At 41.4% G+C, this 23671-nt stretch overlaps 1 protein-coding gene across 4 annotated transcripts in view; it reads right to left on the bottom strand.

Annotated features, from left to right (window-relative positions):
• The window catches only part of MORC4 (MORC family CW-type zinc finger 4), a 52102-nt gene that overhangs the window by 9917 nt on the left and 18514 nt on the right, over nt 1-23671 (bottom strand). For 3 of the 4 annotated variants that reach the window (XM_032392780.1, XM_032392783.1, XM_032392782.1), the window contains 7 exons: nt 22894-23013; nt 21386-21486; nt 12234-12332; nt 8646-8774; nt 6298-6366; nt 5839-5890; nt 4274-4449 (listed from right to left, as the gene is read on the bottom strand). In XM_032392780.1, the coding sequence (XP_032248671.1) occupies nt 4274-4449; nt 5839-5890; nt 6298-6366; nt 8646-8774; nt 12234-12332; nt 21386-21486; nt 22894-23013 (746 nt within the window). The remainder of the gene's footprint in view (nt 1-4273; nt 4450-5838; nt 5891-6297; nt 6367-8645; nt 8775-12233; nt 12333-21385; nt 21487-22893; nt 23014-23671) is intronic. The other variant, XM_032392781.1, reaches the window with a different exon arrangement.

The following is a 23671-nucleotide window of genomic DNA, read 5'->3' as shown; positions in this document are numbered from 1 at the left end:
CATGCAGAACGTGCCCTCCTCAATACCCATCACCAGGCTAACCCATCCTCCCAACCCCCTCCCCTCTAGAACCCTCAGTTTGTTTTTCAGAGTCCATCGTCTCTCATGTGTGATTTCTTTCTAAGCCTGGTTTCCTAGGACTTGTTCCTGGGTCAGAGAAGCTTATGAAAGGGCCAGTGGTTGGTCAGAGGCTGTGCGTAAGCCCTTAGTGCCAGTGAGGGCCCTGTCCTTTTGTTGTTTGATCTGCGTGAGGCTTGCGGACTGATTTAAAGTCCACTTCATGTCCTAGTCTGACTGCTCCTGAGTAAATGGAGCCTTGTGTTTATGCACAGTCTTCCTAATCCCAGGGCCGACTGTGATCCCAGGAGAGGTCTTTTTTGACTGGCTTTCTCCTTGGTTCTCTCTGTTACCAAACTTCTGACCTCTCAGCCATTTTGCTCGTTGTAATGTGTTATCACGGAGCTATGAGTGCCCTCTCAATTACTGCTCACCGAGATCTCCGTTATTTTTGACAATGCTTTTACGAATGGAATGCTCCATGATCTGTTCCACATAAAAGTCAGCTCCTTCTGGTAGAGCGAAGGAGCTCTTCATCTTTAAGGCCTCTTGCCCTAAGCAGAACCTCGGTGCCACTGTGCAGAAGTGGCATAAAAGAAAGAACATTTTCTTTATGAATGTGGATGCTGGGATATTTTTTTGGGCTTGCTGCTTCCGGCATGAACCTCTGCCCTATAAGCACGCTGGGGCTGGAGCAGCAGGAGTCCAGCATCGTCAGCACGCTGTCCCTGGGGGAGTGCCTCCTCCCTGAGTGGGGGCTGGGTGGGAGAAGAGAGACCTGGTCCTCCGGGTATGCCTGGAACAGAGCTTCAGCAAGACAGAACTAGGGGACACGAGAAATGTTGGGAGGCCTGTCCGACCCAGGTGAAACCACAGCTCTAGACTGGGAGCTAGGGAAAGAGGGAACCCGCAGCTTCTTGACCACACCCACCTGGACTGGAGCTCCCTGAGAAGTTTTTGTAAAATACAGCTTGGAGGGGGACGGAAGCAAGCTAAATGCTGAAGACTCTTGCGGTTGTCTCTGAGATTTCATAGATTTTCCTGAATGAATATTTATTTGCTGAATGCCTCTAGGACAATTTCCAGGAACTTCAAATGCTTGTTTTGTTTAATAATATTTTCCAGTTAAATGGTTATTTGTTGGTGAAAGAGTCCATGACACTTCACATTTCTCCATTCTGGAAGTCTCTCTCATTAAAATGTTAATACTGGCTGCTGAACCCATCTTATTCACTTAGAAAATTGTTCTTCTGTTTTCTACCTTGTGTTTGTTGTTTTCAAATATTCCTTTAAACATATTAAAATGTCTGTCTTCCTCTCCTTCGACTATTATAATGTAATTTGGATGGTTTCTGTTATCCTTTTAAAACATGAACTAAGGGGCGCCTGGGTGGCTCAGTCGTTAAGCGTCTGCCTTTGGTTCGGGTCATGATCCCAAGGTCCTGGGATCGAGCCCCGCATCGGGCTCCCTGCTCCGCGGGAAGTCTGCTTCTCCCTCTCCCCCTCCCCCTGCTTGTGTTCCCTCTCTCGCTGTGTCTCTCTCTGTCAAATAAATAAATAAAATCTTTAAAAAATAATTAAAAAAATAATAAAACATGAACTATTTATCATTAGCCTTTGACATACAGTTTATTCAAGGGGTCTCTAAACATTTAAATAAATTACAGCTACTAATTCTCTCCTTTGTCCATACGCTAATGGATACTTTGGACCTTAAGTTTGTAACCACACATATGAGACCTAGCATGTATTGGGGATACTTACATGTATAACTTTGACTGCCATAAGCTCCTTCATTTCTGATCCCATCACCGCCTTAGAACATTGCCTTTCATACAGCAAGCACTCAAATATATGCAGTATGAATGAACAAAAAAGACTATTTCCTTTAACAGAAATAAGCTAAACGATTATGCCTGCTTGCATCCTGGCTGAACTCACCCTTCACTGCGCGTCTCCCCATCCCCTTGGCTAGTTTGTGAAACTCACAAAGCTATTTCCAATGACCCCTCGGGGGCCCCCGCTAGGTCATGTAACTTACCCCGCTAAAACTTTTAAAAAACTCTCTTGGATAGTGTGGGCTTTATTTTATCTAGAGTTGGAAAGCTATGCTACATGACCCAAGGACCCTTATCAGCTTCAGATTTTGATAATAACAAAGGAGACCTTTGTAACTCCTGACTAAATCTATTATTTCATTAACATTGTTGTACCAAGAAAACCCTGTATATTTTACCAAACTCTTGTGTACCTTCATTTCTCCCTATGAAAAGGTGGACTCTTTGCACTCAATCTGAATCCCCTTATCCATGTAGCTTAAAATGACATCCTCAGCTTACTGAGCCTACATAAAATATGACATTAGCAACATCAATGATCACGTTATCTCTTTCCCTTGAAAGAATATTATTCTCAAATTTAAATTACACACAAATGATGCACTTTGCTTGTCCTCTATAGCCAAAACCCGAATCTGGATGTGGCCGTTCGGTAAATAATTCATACGGAAATCCCATGAAAGCCTGATGAAGTCTGCCACCCAATGGTTGTACTGCCATATTGCACACATTAAATACACACATACATGTATCAGCGTCTGTGACCTCCTTCAGGGGACTGGAAACCACTCTAGGGTAACAAAAGAAACACTGAAGAAAAAGGAAAAGACAGTGGTTGCAGCAGGGAAAGGGCAGTCTTGAAGAGCTACGACACCTTGAAATGCCAATGGCAATTTGGATGCATGGCCACCTCAAGGAGATCGAAGCAGAGAGACAAGAATGTGCTTCAAAAACACACAGCGCTTTACTGTATGTCCCTCCCCACCTACAACGGGAGTTGGAAAACTACGGGTGGGAACAGACTCAAATGAGACTCAAGGCCCTGAGACAGACTGGACTATATTTTGCTACACAGTTCAATCTTAGAAACGGCTCCTGCCACAGGACTCCGATTTCACATTAGTTACTGAGTGCTTCCTAGCTTCCAAGGCATCGTTCTAGGTGATCTCATACCAATTCTCATTTAATTCCTTTAGAGTTTTGTTAGTGTCGCTCCTAAAATAGCTTACTTCCTCTCGAAACCTTTTGTTCATGTTCAGGGGGGTCATGGGCTTCTCCCAATGTCTACAGGGCTTAATTGTGGAAGAATCACAGAATAGGGGACTTGGACACATGTTGAGATGTTTGTCTAGATGAGAAGCTGAAAAGACCCACCTAAAAAGCAAGACACAAGCAAAAGAATCAGTACCATTAGGGGGAAAAGCCAGGAGTCGTTTTTTGGGGGTTTTATTGTTTGTTTGTTTGTTTGTTTATCCTGTTATGTATATACCATCGCTTCTATCCTAGAATATATTAAGAAGATACCCCAAATGAAGACGGACAATGAAAAGTTCATAACCCATCATATAATAGTCACGTTACTGATGACTGCAGAAGTTTCTACTTTTAAAGAGCAACTCTGTACCTGCCTTATGGTTTGGCCCTGCCAGAAGTGAGAAGCATAGCAGAGAGGAGAAGGCATGTCCTAATTAGGAGTCCTGAGTTCCAGTCTCATGGTAGTAGAGGGGCAGTCATATCTTTCAACACTTCAAATACCCCTGTTATTTAAGAAAAAGAAAAGGTATGTGCCTTCCTGTTATAAAGACTAACAAAATTATACCGACGAGGTGCTAGAAGATGGACAAGTGAAACCCAAAACTAAACTCATACTCACAATTGGCTCTAGGAGACAATGAATGAGAAGGCTTGCCTGATGGCACAAACTTCTAATAGTTATTTTTTATATGTGGCCAACATGTGCTAGGTCTATGGGGCCCCACGGGACCTCAATATTCCTAAGCTTAAGGAAAGAAAGAACGCTCATCTATGTAATATTACCTTACATTTGGATTGCACATTATGCTTTTCAAAGAGTTTTCACGCCCATTATTTCACTTAACACAGTTCCCAACATAACGTGAATACAAAATACATAAAAGAGTATTTGTCGGATGATTACCTCAAAAGAGAGAGAGAGACAGACAGACTTGACACAGCAGTTGTAATGTTGAAAAATTGCAAGTACACGCAACACACAATTCTATTACCCCCAAATCATGTTTCTCCATCTGAGGTCCATGCTAGGCCTTAGGAGAAACATAACCCGATAACCATCCCGACTTTACAGGAAAACGGACCCCGAGGCTTACTACTGACGACAGACTATGTTTTCTACCCACCTGGAAAACTGAAAAACACTGGAATCCAGAGGCTTAAGCTGAAGAGAAGGTGTCCTGCTTTCTTCTCCAACAGAGGGAGGCCGGCTAGGACTGTCCATTCCCTCGTATCCAATTGTCTTACTGTTCAATTCATCCATATCTTGAATAGCAGGGATCTTCAGTGGATTAGCAAATACCTAGCAAAGAAAGAAGCGATTCATAAAAATCCCAATTTCAAACAAAATACCAAAAGGATGAGTCAAATCCTTCTGATGCTAGGAGAAAACACTTGGCCAAATAAAAAGAAACTGGTTTCCTACACAAAACAAACAGCACGAGGTAATGTACACTAGACCACTGAACCCAGTTCAGTTATAACCTTATCGGCTGGACACCAACAGACCTCCCCAACTCACTTATTGGCTCCTAGAGTCATCCCACCCACAACACACACCCAGGCCCCCTAATCACCATCTAATTCTCTCCTGTGACCCAGTATAGGGCTGGGTGTTCACTCCTCTGAGATCTGTGATGCGGGCAGGGGTGGAGAGAATGAGCATTGCAGCAAGTGTCAGGGCTGGTTTTGGAGAAATGCATGCGAGAGACTAACGCATATTCACAGTGCACACACACAGAGACATGCATCTAAGATCTTGTGGGAGAGCCAGCTGAGGAAGAGAGTAGAAATGATGAAGGTGGAGGAATATAAAGGGGAGGTAAACTGAATGAGGACAGGGCGGTCCCAGGAAATCTCGCAATCTCTAGATCAGACGATTAAGCCAAGACATTAAGGTATGAAACCTGTGTATTCATATGCCTGGGTCTCGGCAGGATGTCAGAAGAAGAATTAGTATTAGATTGCCTCTATCCTCACCAGTCTGACCTACCCTGACTGGGGCGGGGGCGGGGGGAGAAGGTGAATCTAACATGCTACTAGCAGATATCTCTGGGAAAGAGGGTCAAGAGGAAAATCATGCAGAAAGGCAAGGTTGGGTGGGGAAGATACATGGGTGCTATGGTGGCTGTCAGGAAAGGAGTGTCCCTGAGGACGGCCAACCTTATTGCACCCTTCAGCGTCCGGAGCTGGGCAACCATGTCCGAGAGACAGTGCTCCTGAAAATTCAAAACAGCAGAGTCTTTATAAAGCCAGCCAGCCTGAAAGCAGGGATAGGGGAGGGGCACAGAGAACCACCCCTTCTTCCTGAGAGGAAGGAGGAAGGAATCATCCCTGAGTCCTGGAAGAAAGGAAACTGAGGAAAAACCAGACACTCAACAGGAGCAGCCGGTATGAGGATGGAACACAACCCTGAATGTTCTGTGACACTGAATGTGACATTCACACTGTCCAGAATCAGTACGAAATCCAAATCTGGGAAATAAAAGATTTGGCTCTTCTATTTTTGGTGATCTGAACATCAGTAACAGCAGATCAAGGCAAAATCAAAAGATCCAATGGAAAAAAAGACCACCAGAAGAACTGGTTCATTATTTCTATGCAGCTTTCAAGACTGCTGCTTCCTTCAACCTATGTCCTCTGTTGGGGAAAATTTCGTATGAGAAAAGAAAGAGGGCAGACTGTCTCTCACCTGGTGGTTCTCATTGTCCACTGGTGGCAGCTTCTTCTCAACAGCTTGATCTCTAGGAGAAGATAAAAGTGCTATTTAGTTCCCTTGTGAAATTTCTCCATCGGCAATGGATTTCCAATTGTAGATTTAGGTTATAATGTTCCTTCCGAATTAGAAATAGTGTGGGCCTCATTGAGTAACTGAGGGTATCTTCCTAAACTCTGCCACTGAAGAGAGAGATCAAATGTCCCATCAAAAGAGAGAGGGGGAGGGGAAGGTGAGAGACAGAAGACAATCATGAGTTAGACATTCAGGAGATTAGAAGGAAAAAAAAGAATTGGGAGAACAGAGAAGTGAGAGGGAAATCATTCAAAGCCAAAAAAGAAAAAAAAATCATCTCTCTTCTCAAAACTCCCCCTGTCCTGTTATGAAGGGTCAGGCCCCTCTACTGTATGATCTAGAACCTTAGGTATACTCAACTGTTTCTTAGCTTTGCTCAAGTACAGGTCTTCATCAATGAGTTCTTGTTCCTCCGGAACAGAGCATCTCCTGCAGTACAGAGAAGAAATCATCTTTTGGAAACAAAATGTGCCCTTATGGTTTTACCCTTTACTTTCCTTACAACTATGACGAGGCAGGTCATAGAGGTCAACAACCCTCTGACACTATAGAGTTCAGATTCCACTCACATTACAAAACCCGTGTGCCAGGTTACCATGTAACAATTCTTTTATTTTTTTTAAGATTTTATTTATTTATTTGAGAAAGAGAGAGAGCGCACGTGCATGTGAGCACATGCAGGAGCAGGGGGGAGGGGCAGAGGGAGAGGGAAAAGCAGACTCCCTACTGAGCAGGGAGCCGGATGCGGGACTCTATCCCAGGACCCTGGGATCATGACCTGAGCCAAAGGCAGATGCTTAACCGACTGAGCCACCTAGGCATCCAACATGTAGCAATCTTACTTCAAGGCATACCATTATCTAATTATTTTTGGTGTATATATCACCTTTCCCCAAAGACATTCAAAGTACTTGACAGCTACAAAACTCCTATGATGGTGGATGGCAAGAAGCATAATCTCTATTCTTACACAGTGGATTTCAAGCACAAGAGAGACCTGCCTGAGGATCCACACAAAGAGATGATTGCTGTGACTAGAACCTGGGTTTTTTGCCTCTGGTTTACAAAGAAAGTAATTCCCAAGGTGCAGTCTAGAAGCATGAGAATCCCTAAACTAAGTGATGATACCTGAAGAAGAAAATCAGAGGCTATGACAGAGGGAAGCAATAAGGGATTAGGAGCTGACATTGTAAAAACAACACAGCGGAGACTAGAGCGCAGAGGAGAGAAAGGATTCTATAAATGGAAATACATCTGCTATATGTAGAGCACAAGGAAGAGAATCTTAGGAGTAAACACTAAAAGGAGTACTATAAAATGTATTCAATGATCAAAAGCAATCCTAGAACGAATAAACGAAAATTAGTAATAACTGGAAACCCTATGATATACCCATTTTATTAAGGAGGCATCTCCTGGAAGGCTATGTCTCCTGGACTAAAGTGTAAACCGACAGAAGATCCAGGCTTCAAAATGGAGACTCCTAAGCACTCAGTCCCACATTCTGGTCCCACAGTCCCGGTTACTGTCCAGGGAGAGGGGCTTCGGGACATCAGGAGACGACGATGGGGGAATGCTTACTCATCATAGACCTAGACCTCATTTACTTAATTTCCTCCATTTTAAACATTTTTCTGAAAACGCATACCCTGTTTTAGTATCTTTTTTTTTTTCTATCAGCATTTATCCCACAGGAAAAAAATATTAAGAAAGTCACAGCTGAAGTGAAGCAAAAGGAGTTATTCTTTTGAACCTTTGTGACTATGGAGTCAAATTGAAAATATTTGTTAAATTGAAATGAATGCTCACCAATATGCCAGGCAGTATCTAGATGTTAGATCCTGCAGGGGACATGTGAACAGACGGCATTAAATGCACAATAAGGTACGACGATAGATTTAGGCAGAGGAAGGGAAGCATGTGAAGAAAATCATCAACCCCACCTGAAATGTAAAGCCCTCGGTCTCGAATAGTTTACAGTCTCTTGAAGAGCCAAAGTATATACATATGAAAACCATCTAAAGAATACAAAACAGGATGTGAACAAACGTGTCAAGAATTAAAGACCACAGGAAGCCGGCATAAAATCACTGTAAACTATTGTCAACAGGAGGGGTATCACACAAGAACACTTCGGCTTCCCAGATGGCCGTGGTGTGGGTGGGCAGATGGAATGCAGAAACTCACTGTAAGCAAGCAGAATGACACGGTCAAGTCACGGAGGAGGGAACAAGCACGACACGTGCAGGGAACACTGGAGCCGCAGGTCTGGCTACAGCATACGGTTTGTGTTGAGGTACAACGAACACGAAGGCTGGGCAGGTAGGGTGGGTCGGTTAGCATGGGGCTCGGACGCCAGGCTGCAGAGTGCGGACTTGAGGCCAAGTGTTTTAAGTGGGCAAAATGAGTGCAAGGGGGTGGGGTTCTGGTTATGGAATGAATAAGTCCTGGGAATAAAAGGTACAGCAAGGGGGAATATGGTCACTGGTACAGTAACAGTGTTGTATGGGGACAGAGTGGAGTCACACTTGTGGTGAGCACAGCAGAACGTACAGACTTGTCGAATCACTATGCTCGTGTCAGACATCTGAAACCAATGTAACGTTATAGGTCAACTACACTCAAAAAAAATCTTTTTTTAAAAGTGTTTTAGAATACAGAGACAAATCAGGAATTTTCTCTAACACAGCACTGAGTCCCAACCTTACCTGTACTTCGGATGGGAATTATAGTAACAAAACCATCTTGCAGGTAATGTAGACGGATCAACCTTGCCAGGAAGCTTCCTCCATTTAAGACACTCATCACACTGTACCCATGTCTGGTCAGGAATCTTCCTGAATGAAGGAAAACAGAAGTATGACTGTGTATATCCTAGCTCTGTGCCCTTACGTTAGAAAGGCACACCCTAAAAGTGAAAGAACAAAGTTTTATATATGAAATATGTTAGAACTGTTATGTTATGGTCAAGGTGTCTAAAATATGTATCTTTTTTTTTTTAAAGATTTTATTTATTTATTTGAGAGAGAGAATGAGATAGAGAGAGAGCATGAGAGGGGGGAGGGTCAGAGGGAGAAGCAGACTCCCTGCTGAGCAGGGAGCCCGATGCGGGACTCGATCCTGGGACTCCAGGATCATGACCTGAGCCGAAGGCAGTCGCTTAACCAACTGAGCCACCCAGGCGCCCTAAAATATGTATCTTGAACGTCACAAATAAAATAATAATAGAACTATACCAGATATAGATATGAAAAATAGTAACAAGTATTAACATGGTAAGCTACCATTATTTACGGAAGTGAATCATATTTATCCAGAATCTCTTGTTCTAAGCAAACAAGAGGATAATTTTAACTGAAAAATTAACTAGGAAAAAATTTATATACATATAAATATATATGTAACAATATTACCACGAAATAAAACCCATAGAATCATTTTATTTGCTTCCATCCAACTGTGTGACAGATTTGAAATGCATTTGTGGAAGTCACGGAAGCATCATCATCATCAAATCTCCCCCATTTCCCTGCAGACTCCCTAGTCCTCTTTTTTTTTCTGTTCAAAAGTCTTTGTTTATACTTCAATCAAAATTTTATTAGGTTGATATTCCCAATATTAATCTTAAAAAGTCCTATAAATGTGAATAAATTTCCTAACTAGATATGGTGGCTCCAGTCCAACAACTGGGTTAAATTCAGGTGAAAATCCTTCCAGAGTTTTATGCTTAAGACACAAAGCCACTCCCATCACTGCCAGGAAGCATAACCCAGTCACCTATACCTCAGAGAGACTGTGTAGCTCTGTGAAAGGAGATGGTCTGTCTGTAACAGAAGTAGTCCACATCTAAGGTGTGAAAAGCAGACTGGAGGGAGAAGGCTGGAGAAAAGCAGAAAGAGGGCAGAGGGCACCGAGGGCCGATTTGAGAAACATGTAATTTAGCCTAGAGCATGATGCGTGTATGTTACATTTATACTGCTCTTCTAGTGGCCACTGCAATAGAGCGATAGGGTTCTTTTATGTCTTAGTTCAATGTTCTCCTTATCTTTTTTAGAGAGAGAGAGAGCGAGCGCACACGCGTGCGAGCAGGGAGTGGAGTGGGAGGGGAGGGGAAGGGGCAAAGGGAGAGAATCTTAAGCAGGCTCCATGCCCAGTGCGGAGCCCGATGTGGGGCTCGTTCTCACTACCCTGAGATCATGACCTGAGCTGAAATCAAGAGTCGGATGTTTAACCAACTGGGCCACCCAGGCGCCCCTTTCCTTATCTTTTTAAATGATGCTTTTTTTCTAGCTATAAAAATATAAGCTTATTACAGAAAAACTGGAAAATACAGAAAGATATAAAAAAGAAAAGGCACTCATATTTCTACTACTCAAACACAATGTCCTCTTCTTGTTTAGAACTGTTTTAGGGACGCCTGGGTGGCTCAATCGGTTGGGCGTCTGCCTTCGGCTCAGGTCATGATCCCAGGGTCCTGGGATCAGGTCCCGCATCGTCCTGGGATCGAGTCCCACATCGGGCTCCCTGCTCAGCGGGGAGCCTGCTTCTCCCTCTGCCTGACGCTCCCCTTGCTCGTGCGTGCGCTCTCTCTCTCTGACAAATAAGTAAATAAAAATCTTTTTTAAAAAATAAAACTGTTTTAACAAAGAGAATTCATACGTGTTTTTGAATATATAGCTTCCTCTCTCCTAGCTCCAGGCTGCTCCAGCCTTGTAACCTCTAAGCTCCAAGCTCAGGCCTGACCTCTGGTGTCCACATATTTCCATACAGCCACACTGTTTCATTTAGAGTCAGAGACAGCAAAAAGCACTTTCAGAAGTAGTGGTAGGGGAAAGGAAAGGTCATATTAGCTTTGGTTTTACATGCAGATGCACAGAAGAGCTGCCTGCAGAAGTATACCAATATTACTGCCTTGGAGACAAGCATTAGAGACAGCAACTCCTTGCCTCAGGTTACATCAGACTACGGTAGATCCTTCCACCCAGGCAGAGGCATTTAGCTCGTGCTTGCAATAAATAGGTCGTTGAAGGGGTTACACCATATTCCCCTCACCGCATCCTTCCAGAAGAGTGTCATGGCTAAGAACTTGGGTTTGGGGGGCTGACTGCCTATATTTGAACCTTGTATCTACCACTTTCTACTTGTTTCATCTTGAGCAAGTTAAGTTCTCAGTCTATCAATGTCTACATTCGTAAAGAGGTAAATGATGATTCTGTCTACCTCATAGGGTTGTTGTAATGATCAAATAAATTTAACTACATGTAAAGAACTTAGACCAGGGCCTGGCATACAAGTATTCAATACATAATAATAATTATTACAATTCTGCCTCCAGAAAGGTGGTATAACACATACACACACACTCCAGCAATATATGAACATCTGCTTCATTGCATTAATCACTGCTTATTTGCAAGGCAAAAAAAAATGGCATCTCGTCTAAGTTGGCATTTCTTTGAAAACCACAGAGTCTGGACATGAGCAGAGATCTTCAGAATAAGACAGTGATTCACACAACAGCCGATCATGCTGCATTTGAAATGAAATTTTATATCATACATTTGCCTGATAACTTCCATTAAAAAAAAACCCACAGGTGACAATCCCCAAAATAAACTTTTTACACTCTAATCTTTGTCATGACGGTGGTGTAACTGATTATGTATGTGTTGTTACACATTCTATCCTCTGCTTTATGCTCCCTTCCTGACTCACTGAGGCATGTCATCCTGATCCACAGTTCTGTATGTAATTGCCCATCTTAGATTCAATAAATTCTACCTTTTTCTGATATGCTGGGTTCTCTACTTCTACCCTCAAATTCCTTGGTACAGGTCCAACAATGTTCACTAAGAATAAAGAGAAGGGAAGTTTGCTAACATTTCTGAACACTTACTATATGCCAGGTACTATGCTAAAAATGTTATGCTAATTTCATATTCTCACGGAGGTGAAGTAACTTACTTACCGAAGCTCACCCAACTATTAAGAAGCAGATCCAGATTTTCAACCCAGGAGTGTCTTATTTAAATGGCCATCATCTTCCACTATATCACACTGCCTGCCTGTAGGACAAACTCACAGTCCTAAACTCTTCATATTTATGAGCCAAACCATACAAGTTTTAAACCAGAATGAAGAGGTCTAGAGAATGACGAAATTAGTACCTGTGATTTCCTATTTTTAGTTCATTAAATTTCCTTACGTGAAAAGCACCATCTTACTACCCCTGTTCCTTCCATTTGCTCTATGGACATCACCCCTGATACTTTTTATATCCTGTATTTACTACTCACGGTATTGGCCTGGTGATGGCTGAGGTCTCAAAATTCTCTTGGGATGTCTTTTCCTTCCAATAAGCATTGAGCTTCTGGGCAAGGGCATTTATTGTCAACCTGAAAGAAAAAGCAAGAAGAAGCACATCGATGCTAAGGATCTGTTGAACAATTTTACGATTTTTGAGATGCTCCCATTTAGCAGAAGCTGACAATGTAGAATATTCAGCCTAAGTGTGAACATCTACACTTTCAGAAACTAAGATGGGAATCCACTGCCTTTGCAATTACATGTCAAAATGACGAAGTCGTAATGTTAAGTGGTCACTTTGGTTGCAAAGGTAAAATGGTCACAAATCCTAAAAAGTACTGTGTTCTTCAAATTTTCAGGGCTTTTAGAATCATGAGGTGGGAGAGCTGACATTGTAGACAATGACAGAAGACTAAATTGCAGAGCGAGGACAGAGCCATACTGATAAGTTGATGGGGAGCTACTCCGACTGTCAGATGACTACAGGTAAATGATTCAGGACCAAGTTGAAAGTCAGGATCAAATAACAAATACCGTACCCTACCTATTACAAATCAATCCAATGCTAACTTAAAAATATCTACATAGCGGGGCACCTGGGTGGCTCAGATGGTTAAGCGTCTGCCTTTGGCTCAGGTCATGATCTCAGGGTCCTGGGATCGAGTCCCGCATCAGGCTCCCTGCTAGGCGGGGAGCCTGCTTCTTCCTCTGCCTGTCTCTCTCTCTCTGACTCTCATGAATAAATTAAAAAAAAAATATCTACATAGCTCTTCATTCAAATGTTGATCACAGCAGTTAGGGCACCAATGAACAACAAAGTCCCCTTCAACCCTCCGCTGCGCATCTGTTAGTGGAGGCTGGACCCCAGCTCTGGCTCTTGCTCTTTCTCTTTTATCTCTCTGCCCAAATGAACAACATTAAACCTAGGGTCAAACGATGTAATGTGTGTAAGTCAAAACATGAATTTTACTTTTTAAAAACTGCCAATTTCAAATGACTAATCCTTATTTAATTCTATAACCTAGGATTATATCTTACTGTAGAGCTGTATGCACCTGAAATAGGACAAATTTAGTATTTTTAAAAAATCTCTGGACTCCTTGGATCATTCCCAAGGGTTTTGTAGACCTCTTCTCTCCTTAAGAGGAATTCTTCCTTACCTCCACCTTACTAATATTAAGTTAGATTCTGACTACACAGAGAAGAGTAATCATACGTGAGCTCCCCTATAAACACTTACTCCCCTCCAAGCTACTAACATTCACACTGCTATGTTTGTATCTTTCCTTCAAGTCGCAGATGAAGAACTATTCCTTGTTTTCTCTTACAATTCTATTTTAAAACTATTTTTGAAAGATTTTATTTTATTTATCTGTCAGGAGAGCGAGCGTGTGCGCACACACAGGCAGAAGGAGCGGCAGGCAGAGGGAGAAGCATCAGGCAGAGGGAGAAGTGTCAAGCAGAGGGAGAAGCATCAGGCAGAGGGAAAAGCAGGCTCCCAGGACTGAAAGCAGACGCTTAACTGACTGAGTCACCTAGGTGCCCCTTAAAACTATTTTTAAAAGAAGTGGATTAGATGGGATTCTGGAAAGATGATGGGGTAGGAAGCACCAGGAATCTATCCCCCCACCTAGACAGCCACTGCACTGGCAGAACTGTCTGAACTATTTGGAACTCTAGAGTCTACTGATGGCTTGCAACTTTCGGGAGAAGGCTTGAATGGTACATCAGCAAATTTCAGCTCTTAGAACAGGAGTAGCTACCATCTCCCATTCACAGGCCCATGGCAGGCAGCTGTGCACACATTTTAGGAGCAGCCTGCAGGAGCCAGGGTGGGCAAAAAGAGCCTGTCCTCCAAATATTGGGGATCTGCGCTCTGATTGCTGTTTGCTTCTCCTGATCACAGGATCATGTAATCCCATGGTAGCCACAAAGAAAACAGCTAATAAATATACACAAAAAGAAATGAGAAATAAATCTTCACTACAAAAAAATCAACTGAACACAAAAGAAGACAGTAATACAGGAAATGAGGGACAAAAAAAAAAAAAAAATCTTCTAAGCCATATAGAAAACAGAGCAAAATGACAGAAGTCCCTCCTTATCCATGAGTGCTTTAAATGTAAATGGTTTAAACTCTCCAATCAAAAAACAGAGATTGGTGGAATGACTAAAAAAAAAAACCCCCAAAACCATGATGTAAATATACGCTGCCCATAGGAGATGAACTTTAGATAAAAAAGACACAAATAGGTTGAAAACGAAAGGATGGGAAACGATATTCCATGTAAACAGTAACCAAAAGAGAGAAATGGTGGCTATACTAATATCCGACAAAATAGACTGTAAGTCACAAGAGCTAGAACGTGGAAGCAACCCAAGTGTCTGCTGATGGATGAATGGATGAGCAAAACGTATTGCATGCGTGCACGTGTGTGCATATGTACAGATACATACACACACAACAGAATATATATTCAGCCTTAAAAAAGGAAGGAAATTCTGACACATGCTACAACATGCAGGAAGCTTGAGGACCCTATGCTAAGTGAAATAAGCCAGTCACAAAAAGACAAATTACTGTGTGATTTCACTTAAATGAAGTACTTGGAGTAGTCAGAATCATAGAGACAGAAAGGAGAATGGTGGTTGCCCGGGGCTGGGGGAAGTGGGAATGGGAACTTATGGTTTAATAGGTATAGAGTTTCAGTTTTGCAAGATGACAAGAGTTCTGGAGATGGATGGTGGAGATGGTTGCATAACAGTGTGCATGTCCTTAATGCCCCTGAACCATACACTTAGAAATGGTTAGGATGGTAAATTTTACGGTACCTGTTATTTTACCACAATAAAAAATACTGGGGGAATAAAGGGAAGTAGATTATGCGGTTGCCAGGGATTGGAGTGACTGCTAACAGACAAGGGGTCGCTTTTTGGGGTGGTGGAAATGTTTTGGAGTTCGACAGTGGTGATGGTTGCCCAATTTGTGAATATACTAAAATCACTGTAGTGTACACTTAATAATGGTGACATTTATAGTATGTGAATTATATCTTAACTAAAAAGAAAAATAAAGCTCTGTTTTCATGTATTGAGGTAAAATTTACACAGAGTAAAATTAATCTTTTTTAAGTGTGTAGTTCTAACAGTTTTGACAAATGTATACAGTCATGTAACTACCATCTCAACCAAGATACTGTTACCATGTATTCTACAGTCCCATTTCTTCTCAAAAAACACTGTTCTATTCATCTCCTTCCCTTTACTTCCCCAATCCTGGTATATGTGGTCTACACCCACTACCTCCTCTTCATTCTCCTGTCTTAACCACCCCCCCTATGGTCTAGTTTCCACCATTGCCACTCCACCAGTTCCTTTTCTCAAAGTAGAGTCATTACTCTATCAATGATCCTGCCAATATCCCAGTGTACTAAATTTGAGACCTTGCAATGATCTTGGATTCTTCCCTCTCCTTTATATCCCTTATCTAATATGTCACCAAAATCGTTTGAACTTTTCTTCACAGCATCTGTCCTATACTTCTTTCTTCACGGCTACTCTTATTTTAGACATTCATCTCACACCTAGGTTACTCCAAGAGCCTTTAATCCTTCCTTCAATCCATCCTGTGCCCTGTTTCCCGATTTATCAGCTGACCTAATTCATGTAAAGCACCTTAAAAACCATAAAGCAGTATACACTTATAACATACTATATCCTTAAGATAGAATGGTTTCAAATCACTCCCCCATTCAAGAATACACAATGATGTCTCACTGTCTAAGGCATCAACTACTCTACCCAACATCCCTCTAAGACAGAAGTTCTCAAAGCTTCTCGGTTCATGGCACCCTTTGTGTCTCAAGTTTTTCATGGCACCCTTAGGTCAAAAGCAGTATGTACTAGCTCCAGTTACCACACCGTTAGGTCCAAACAATTTAATCAGTATTTATGTACTAAAATTTAGTATCTATTTGAGAAAATAATACATATGAATTGAAAAAGAAATGTTTATTTCATTCTTAAATAGCCACAATTACTAATGGGATGCATGCGTGGGCAAGCCTGTTGGGCAGTGTTGGGCACTCAAACCTTGGAATGAAACTGGACACTGCTTCCCTCACCTCTCTCATGTGTTACTTTTTCATCAGAGCAACCACTAAACACCCAGACTTGCAAAGATGCAATGTAATCAAAAGGAATGCAACAGATTTTGGCACCTGGCAATGGGGTGCTGTTATAACAAATACCCACAAATGGGAAAGCAGCTTTAGATCTGAGCGGTGGTGGGCAGAGGCCAGAAGAATTTGAGGACCATGACCGAAATGGCCGAGATCGTAACCTAGATTCTAGATTGAACAGACGGTTAGTAGAAATATGGATGTTAAACAACCCCCCCAATGAGGGCTCAGAAGGAAGTGAGGGGCATGGTGGAGAAATAAGTAAATTTCTTCAGAGAATACCTACATCACTGGGAACAGACTGTTAGTAGAATCACAGTTGATGAATTATGTGCTGCTGGTGAAGGCTCAGGAGGAAATGAGGAACATGCTACTGGAAAATTTGAGGGAAGGTCATCCTTGCTACATCATGGCAGAGAGCTTAGCAGAATTGTGTCCTACAGTTCTGTGGAAAGCAGAACTTGTAAATGATGACACTGGACATTTAGCTGAGATTTCCAAGCAAAGTGTTGAAAGTGTGGCCTAGTGTCTTCTCGCTGCTCACATAAAACATGGGAGGAAACAAATAAACTGAGAAAGAACTATTGGACAAAAAGGAACCAGGACTTAATGATTTTGGAAATCTTCAGCCTATCCGGACTGCAGAAGATGCTAAAATTGAGACATTCCCTGTCAGGAAAGCATGCTCTAGAGAAAAAGCCAAGGCTGTGGCTAGAAAACCTTTTGCTAATATCTCAGATCAAAAGGTCAGAGTATTCAGTCACACAAAAAGCTCTTTGAAAAGCTTAAACATGTGACTCAGACCTCCACAGCCATCTCAGCAGAAGCCAAGAATAGAAATAGGATTATCGAGGAAAGACCTGTCAAGAGCTTCTTGTCTGACCAAATGAATATCCATGACATACATGTGAGACCCACAAGGTTCTCGAGGATGGCATACTAGCCCACGAACTGCCTCAGTGGACTGAAGAGATGGAGAGAGTATAAACCTGAAAGAAGGCTGGTGGACCTCCGAAACTCTATTACAGAGTCAGGAAACAGGCTGATGAGGCTCCTGAGCTGCACAGACATGCTCCTTCCCTGAAAAAGGAAAGAGGACCCAGGGTGCAGCCACGAGCCCAGAGGACAGAGCCTGAAGCTCACAGGATGAAGCTGCAAGCCCCAGGAGATTAGTCGCAGGTCTTGAAATGTAATGGAATTAGTTTGGCTGCATTTTGAAATTGCTTGAGACCTGTGACTTCGTTTTCCTTCCATTTTTCTCCCTCTTTGACCTGGAATACCTATAACTGGTATCCTGTGCCTGTCTCACCATTATATTTTGAGAGTGAAATAACAAAAAACAAAACAAAACAAAACAAAAAAACACCTGCAGATGGAGAGGAATTTTTACCCCAGGATGCCTCAGACCCACGCCTGATTTAGATGATGAGATTTGGGGATTTTGAGCTGCTGACATTAAGATAAGAGTTTAGACTTAAGAGTCGCTGTAACAGTTGAGAGTCTGGGGATGTTGGGATGGGGTGAATGTATTCTGCAGGTGAGATATAAGTGGATCTTCGAAGGCCAGGGGGCAGGCTGTGGTAGGAAGAATAACGGTCCTCCAAAGACACCTATGTCCTAATCCCTGGAACCTGTGAATATATCAGGTTACATGGCAAAGGGGAATTAAGGTTGCAGATGGAATTAAGGTTACTTACTTACCAGTTGACCTTAAGAGAGGGAGATTATCCTGAATTATCCAATGTAATCACAAGGGTCCTTAAAAGGAGAAGAGTGAAGGCAGAAGAGTCAGAAGCAGAGAAGTAGATGTGATGACAGAAGCAAGGTCACTGGAGTGATGTGATGTGAGAAGGACTCGACCTTCTGAAGATGGAGGAAGAGGGCCAGGCACAGGCCAAGGAATGCCAACAGCCTCTAGAAGTCGGAAACAGCAAGGGAATGGATTCCCCCCCCCTTGAACCCCCAGAAAGGAACGTAGCCCTGCTAACACCTTCCGTTTAGCCTAGTGAGATTTGCATCAGACTTCAAACCTACAGCACTCGAAGACAATAAATGAGCATTGTGTTAAGTGGCGAAGTTAGAGGTAATCCGTTACAGCAGGAAGAGAAAACAATTTCTAGGATTTATAGGCAGAAGTCAAGTATCACTGTATTTCCCTCAAAAATTTAAAATACCCTATGGCTCCCTGTGAGTTTGTTACGTGCAGCCTGGCACGTCGTTTGGGGACCATGGCTCTAGGACAGTGGTGGGCAAACTACAGCCTGTGGGCCAAACTCAGGCCACTGATTGCTTTTGTAAAAAACAAAAAAACTGCACTGGACACAGCTCATTCCTTTACTCCTTGTCTACGGCTGCTTTTATACGACAGCAGAAGTGAGCAGCTGTGACAGAGACCACATGGCCCGCACAACCTAAAATACTGACTTCCTGGCCCTTCACAGGAAAAGGGTGTTAACTCCTGCTCTAGGAGACGGCCCTACTCTATCCAGTCGACTCTATTTCCTTTCACTCTCGCCGTACCCTCTTATCCCCACTCCCTATATTCTCACCATTCTGAGTTCCTGTCACTACTTTAGCTTGTGCTACAGCTCCATCCTGGCATTCCCTTCCCTCCCGTTTCTAAGTCCTGTACCCTTTCAGACAAATCTCAAGTCATACCTTCCACCTAAAACCTTCCCTACTCTCTCTGCTCTATCAGGGCATTTTTTCCTATACCGTATCACTTAGGTTTTGATTGGTCACACAGCCATGTTATTGCTCTCCAGACTGTTTCACGTATGTGAAAATTCATTATTATAAATCGACTGTAAGCTCCTCAAAGACAGCAACCAGGTTTTGAATTTCTCTGGAAAATCCCATAAAGCCCAGCCACTGTGCCATGCACCAGTGAGGTGCTCAGTGGGTACATATTCATTGGATTTCTTAAGCTGAAATTCACTCTAAAAATGTTGTCAGTTTGAGCCCTGATAGTTGCAGCTGGAATCTGATATCCACAACTATTAAGAGTGATATTACGGATGATTTATTTGTAGACATTCCAGCACTGTGATGGCTGGTATCTCTTTTAGCATTTGCAGTTTTGATATCTACAATACTCTTAGGATGAGTTTCTGATAGCAGACAGCTTTCTCTAATCCCCTTCTCAAAGTCCCCTATTTTTTTTTTTAACTAAACACCTTTTCATTTATATAAAATAGAATAAAAAAAAGGATGATGATGCCAAAACTGGGATAAGAGTCATGCAAATTTATTATCTTCAAGACTCTGTATGTAGGATAGTATACTAGTTTCCTGTTTTTAATAAAATGTGTAGCAGATACTAAGCTACTTAAGGCAAAAATCCTAGATGTTTATATCTAAATAAACCTACTGTCTATGGAATAGCTCTATTTGAATCCCCTGCAACCACCTCAAACTCATCATACTGAAACGAAACATCACAAGCCAAGGTCTAATACCTCTAAAATTTAAAAGGTAGATGGGGGTGTGTGTGACAGAAAGGATGTAAGAAAGATGTTAAGTGATGTTTAATATCTAATATTTGGATTTCACAAATCTTAACTATTCGGTTAATCACCAGAAATTCACTGTTCCTTTCACTCAAGAGAAAGAGAATGACTTGGCTCTGAGACTTGTCAAACCAATGTCATTTCTAAACTTTCACTCTGAAGAGTCAAGTCCCAGTCAAAGATCTCCACTCTGGACCAGACTCACATTTAAAAGGGTCTTTTTTACTTAAACGGAGGGCAGGTAGTTACCATACCCACTGAGTAGCCCTAGTGATCAAGAATCTATTGCCCCAAAATTAATTTAGGGTTGCCATCCAAACAGCTCTTTTTCAAGCACTAAACCTAAAATTCCTATGGTTTCTGATAAATTGAGGTAGAAGAATTAACTAATTTTATTACATTTTTTGTGTACACGCCAAAAGAGATTTGGGGAAGTACTTTTCCCCCACTCTAAAATTTGCTACTGAGGCTTCAAGGAGAGCGACACCAAATGTCCTCATACCTTCTCTCTCCTTACTCCCAGAACACCGCTTGCCCCTTTGTACCCATCCTTCCCTGTGCTTAGAATGTCCTTGCCTTATTTCCAAACTCCAATTTCTCCTTCAAGTTTAAGCTCAAATAGAATCTGCTTTGTGAATGAAGCCTTGCGTGACTCATTTAGGTGTATTTAAAGGCTCTTCCCATTTTGCATGTATCCCCCATTGAAGCAATTATTTTATAGGTATGTGAGTTTATCATCTGCATATATCTCATCCCATTTGTTCATAGGCATCAAGGATTCTTACCTTTCATTCTTCTGTCCCTAGTACCTAGCACATAGGAGATATCTCATACTTGGTGAAGAAGGAATGAATGATCCATCCCTCCCAAAAAGTTTTACAACAAACTATTTATCCTGGCTTTATTGATTCCTTTTTTTTTTTTTTTTTTTTTGTCTTCTAAAAATATCCTTGCTGCTTCAGCCTCAATGTCAAGTTCCTTTTTTATTCTTTTCTCGTCTCACCTATGAAATCTAGATGCTTCTATGAAAACACGCGTCTTTCCCGCTGCTTTCCTCTCAATCTGTTCACTGGCTTCAAGAAACTCTTTTGGAACAAACTTCAAACTGTGACTTTTTTTCCCCAACATATTCGATACCTGCAGATCCTTTCATCCCTTTTCATTAGGATCAATCCCAACTCTTTGTTTCACCAGAAGTATTTTATGAAATGACTCCCGTGCTCTTCCCATACTTTTTAAAGGTAAGGTTTATCTCAACTGGGCTCTATCATGTATCAAGTTTTAATTGAAAAATCAAATCATTTTATCTCTAATCTTGGAAGACTGATTTGAAGGAATTCTCAGTTAACTCATCTGGCTGGCTTTTAGAGATGGTTTTAGAGGTTTCAGAGAATAGAAGAGAATCGTATCTGAAGAAACTATCAGAAACACGTCAGGTTGGGAGAGACTCACCGGTACTCTTTGGTGTACTCAAAGTCTTGTTTGTTGTAGGCAGGTTTTAAGAAATTGCACTCAATGACTCCAATTACTCCCACACCTTCTCCATGGGTTGGCTTCGAAAAAAATATTAATTTCAACACTTACATTACTGTTGATTGTCTGGAGGCATTTCCTTTTGGTTTTAAGCAGTAATAGAAAGGTTACATAATATTCAAAGGCAAGGAAAGTACAGCAACATCTAGAGAAATACTCAGAATGTACTTCAACACACTGCAAGTGTTAAACTGAACTGGAAGCTCTGACCAATTCTAAGGCAGAGATTTTCAAACTACGATCTGTAGATTCTCTAGGGTTTTCCAGGGATTAATTGCCATCTCTACTTCACACACACACACATACACACACACACACTTCCACCTTCATCCGTTGTATATTATGGGATGGCCATAAGATTTCCTTTGAACAAAGAATGACAATGCTAAAAAAAAAAATCAAGGCTATGTACTACTGTTCTAGGGAGTGGAAAGCAAACTTCATCCGAAAAATGGTTTTAAGGATGCTGTGGGAACATGACACTCTATTACAATAAGTAATTTTTATATATGTAGGCTACCAAACAATTACGAGAAGGAGTGGAATTGCAGTGGTTATTAATGGCAAGCTGATACAAGACATTTTTGGATTTAAAAAGTCCAGGTATAATTAGACCGGCATACAAATGTGAGTTGTATGTATAAAGAGGATATAACAAGGGAAAGCAACACAAGCTATAAACTAGCTGTCCTGGATCATACGTAACTTTGTCCTACTATGTACTACAAAGCGGTTTATCATTCTTCATGCTTTAGCAATCTTATCTGTAAAACAGGAATGAGTAGGACACTTGCGGATATTACTACTTTAAATTGCCATTAAAACATTAAAGATGATGGTAATAATTTGTACAGTTCAGTTTATCAAGTATTTTCACATACTTTATCCCATTTAAGTCTCTCAACCTTGTAAAGCTGTAGAGGAGGCAGAGCAGGTAAAATTATTACTGTTGTTTCTATCTTACAGGGAAGGAAAATGAGCCTCATAGAAATTAAACAATGTAGTGAAAGTTACACAGCTTTTATGTGGAAAAGCCAGAACTCAAATCCTGGTCATCAACCACTAAATTTTATGCTTCTTCTACTATGCCTTATTGTTTCCCCAAGAAAATAGAAAGAGCTACCTTAAACACTAATAAACTGATACACACGGCAAAATTGCTGGTGTTCTAATACTATCTCTTCTCAACGGCTACCTAGAAAATGCACTGAGTAAAGCTCCTGGAATGATCAACTGTGAAGAATGAGAAGTAGAAAGAGCTTTTCAACAAAAGACAGCTCACTGATAACATAGAGTTCCAGGATTAGATTTAACAACCATCATAAGATGGGAGTAAAAGCCATTAATGAGTCTATACTCTTTGCAAATTTTAAATCCTCCTCCTCCTCTTTTCAGCCTTCTATGACGAGGAAACATTAACCACTCACCTTCACCTGGCATCCCACCTTCTCAAAAGACTTTATGAGTCGGTTGTTATGATACATCATTACTCCAAACTGCTTATTATTCTTGCAAGAGAACCCAAAAGTTATTTTCACCTGCTTATTCTGAGAAGAAAATCATTAAGGAGACAAACGCCAAGGGATTTAGCAGACAACATTTTGCGCTATGTTATAGCAAAACACATCAAATACCACTGGATAGAAATTGGCATGCCCTTTCCAGGGGACGTTTAAAAAGTCTGTAGCAATAGCTTTAAAAATATTCTTAATCTGTGACCAAGCAATTCTCTTTCCAGGAATTTATCCTAGAGAAACAGTCAGGAAAGCCCATAAAGGTTAATGAGTTACAGAGATTTATCAATTAGTTATAATGACAGAAAAACAAATAATTCAAATGTTTGACAATGAGGGAATGACTAAATAAATGTTGGTATATTCACATGGTCTATTATGTACCTCTTAAAATTATGTCCTTGAAAAATATTTGCTAACATTAGGACATGTTCACAATGTAACAATAAGCATTATCTAAAAATATGCATACATAAATACATGCAGAGAAAAGAGTGTAGGAAAATACACTAAAATACCATCAGTGGTTTAAAAATTCATAAACAATCACAAAACGTTTCTTAACCCTTGCTAAGGTGCTCAGTTTGCTGCTGGGTAAGACAAGAGTTGTAACTAGTACAACACAAATCCACACAAGTCCAGTTGACGCTTGAACAACATGGGTTTGAACTGCACAGATCTACCTGGGCGT

This window comes from Phoca vitulina, unplaced genomic scaffold (genome assembly GCF_004348235.1).
Source record: "Phoca vitulina isolate PV1807 unplaced genomic scaffold, GSC_HSeal_1.0 scaffold69, whole genome shotgun sequence".
In the NCBI taxonomy this organism is placed as follows: domain Eukaryota; kingdom Metazoa; phylum Chordata; class Mammalia; order Carnivora; family Phocidae; genus Phoca; species Phoca vitulina.
This window is presented reverse-complemented; position numbering and strand designations above follow the sequence as displayed.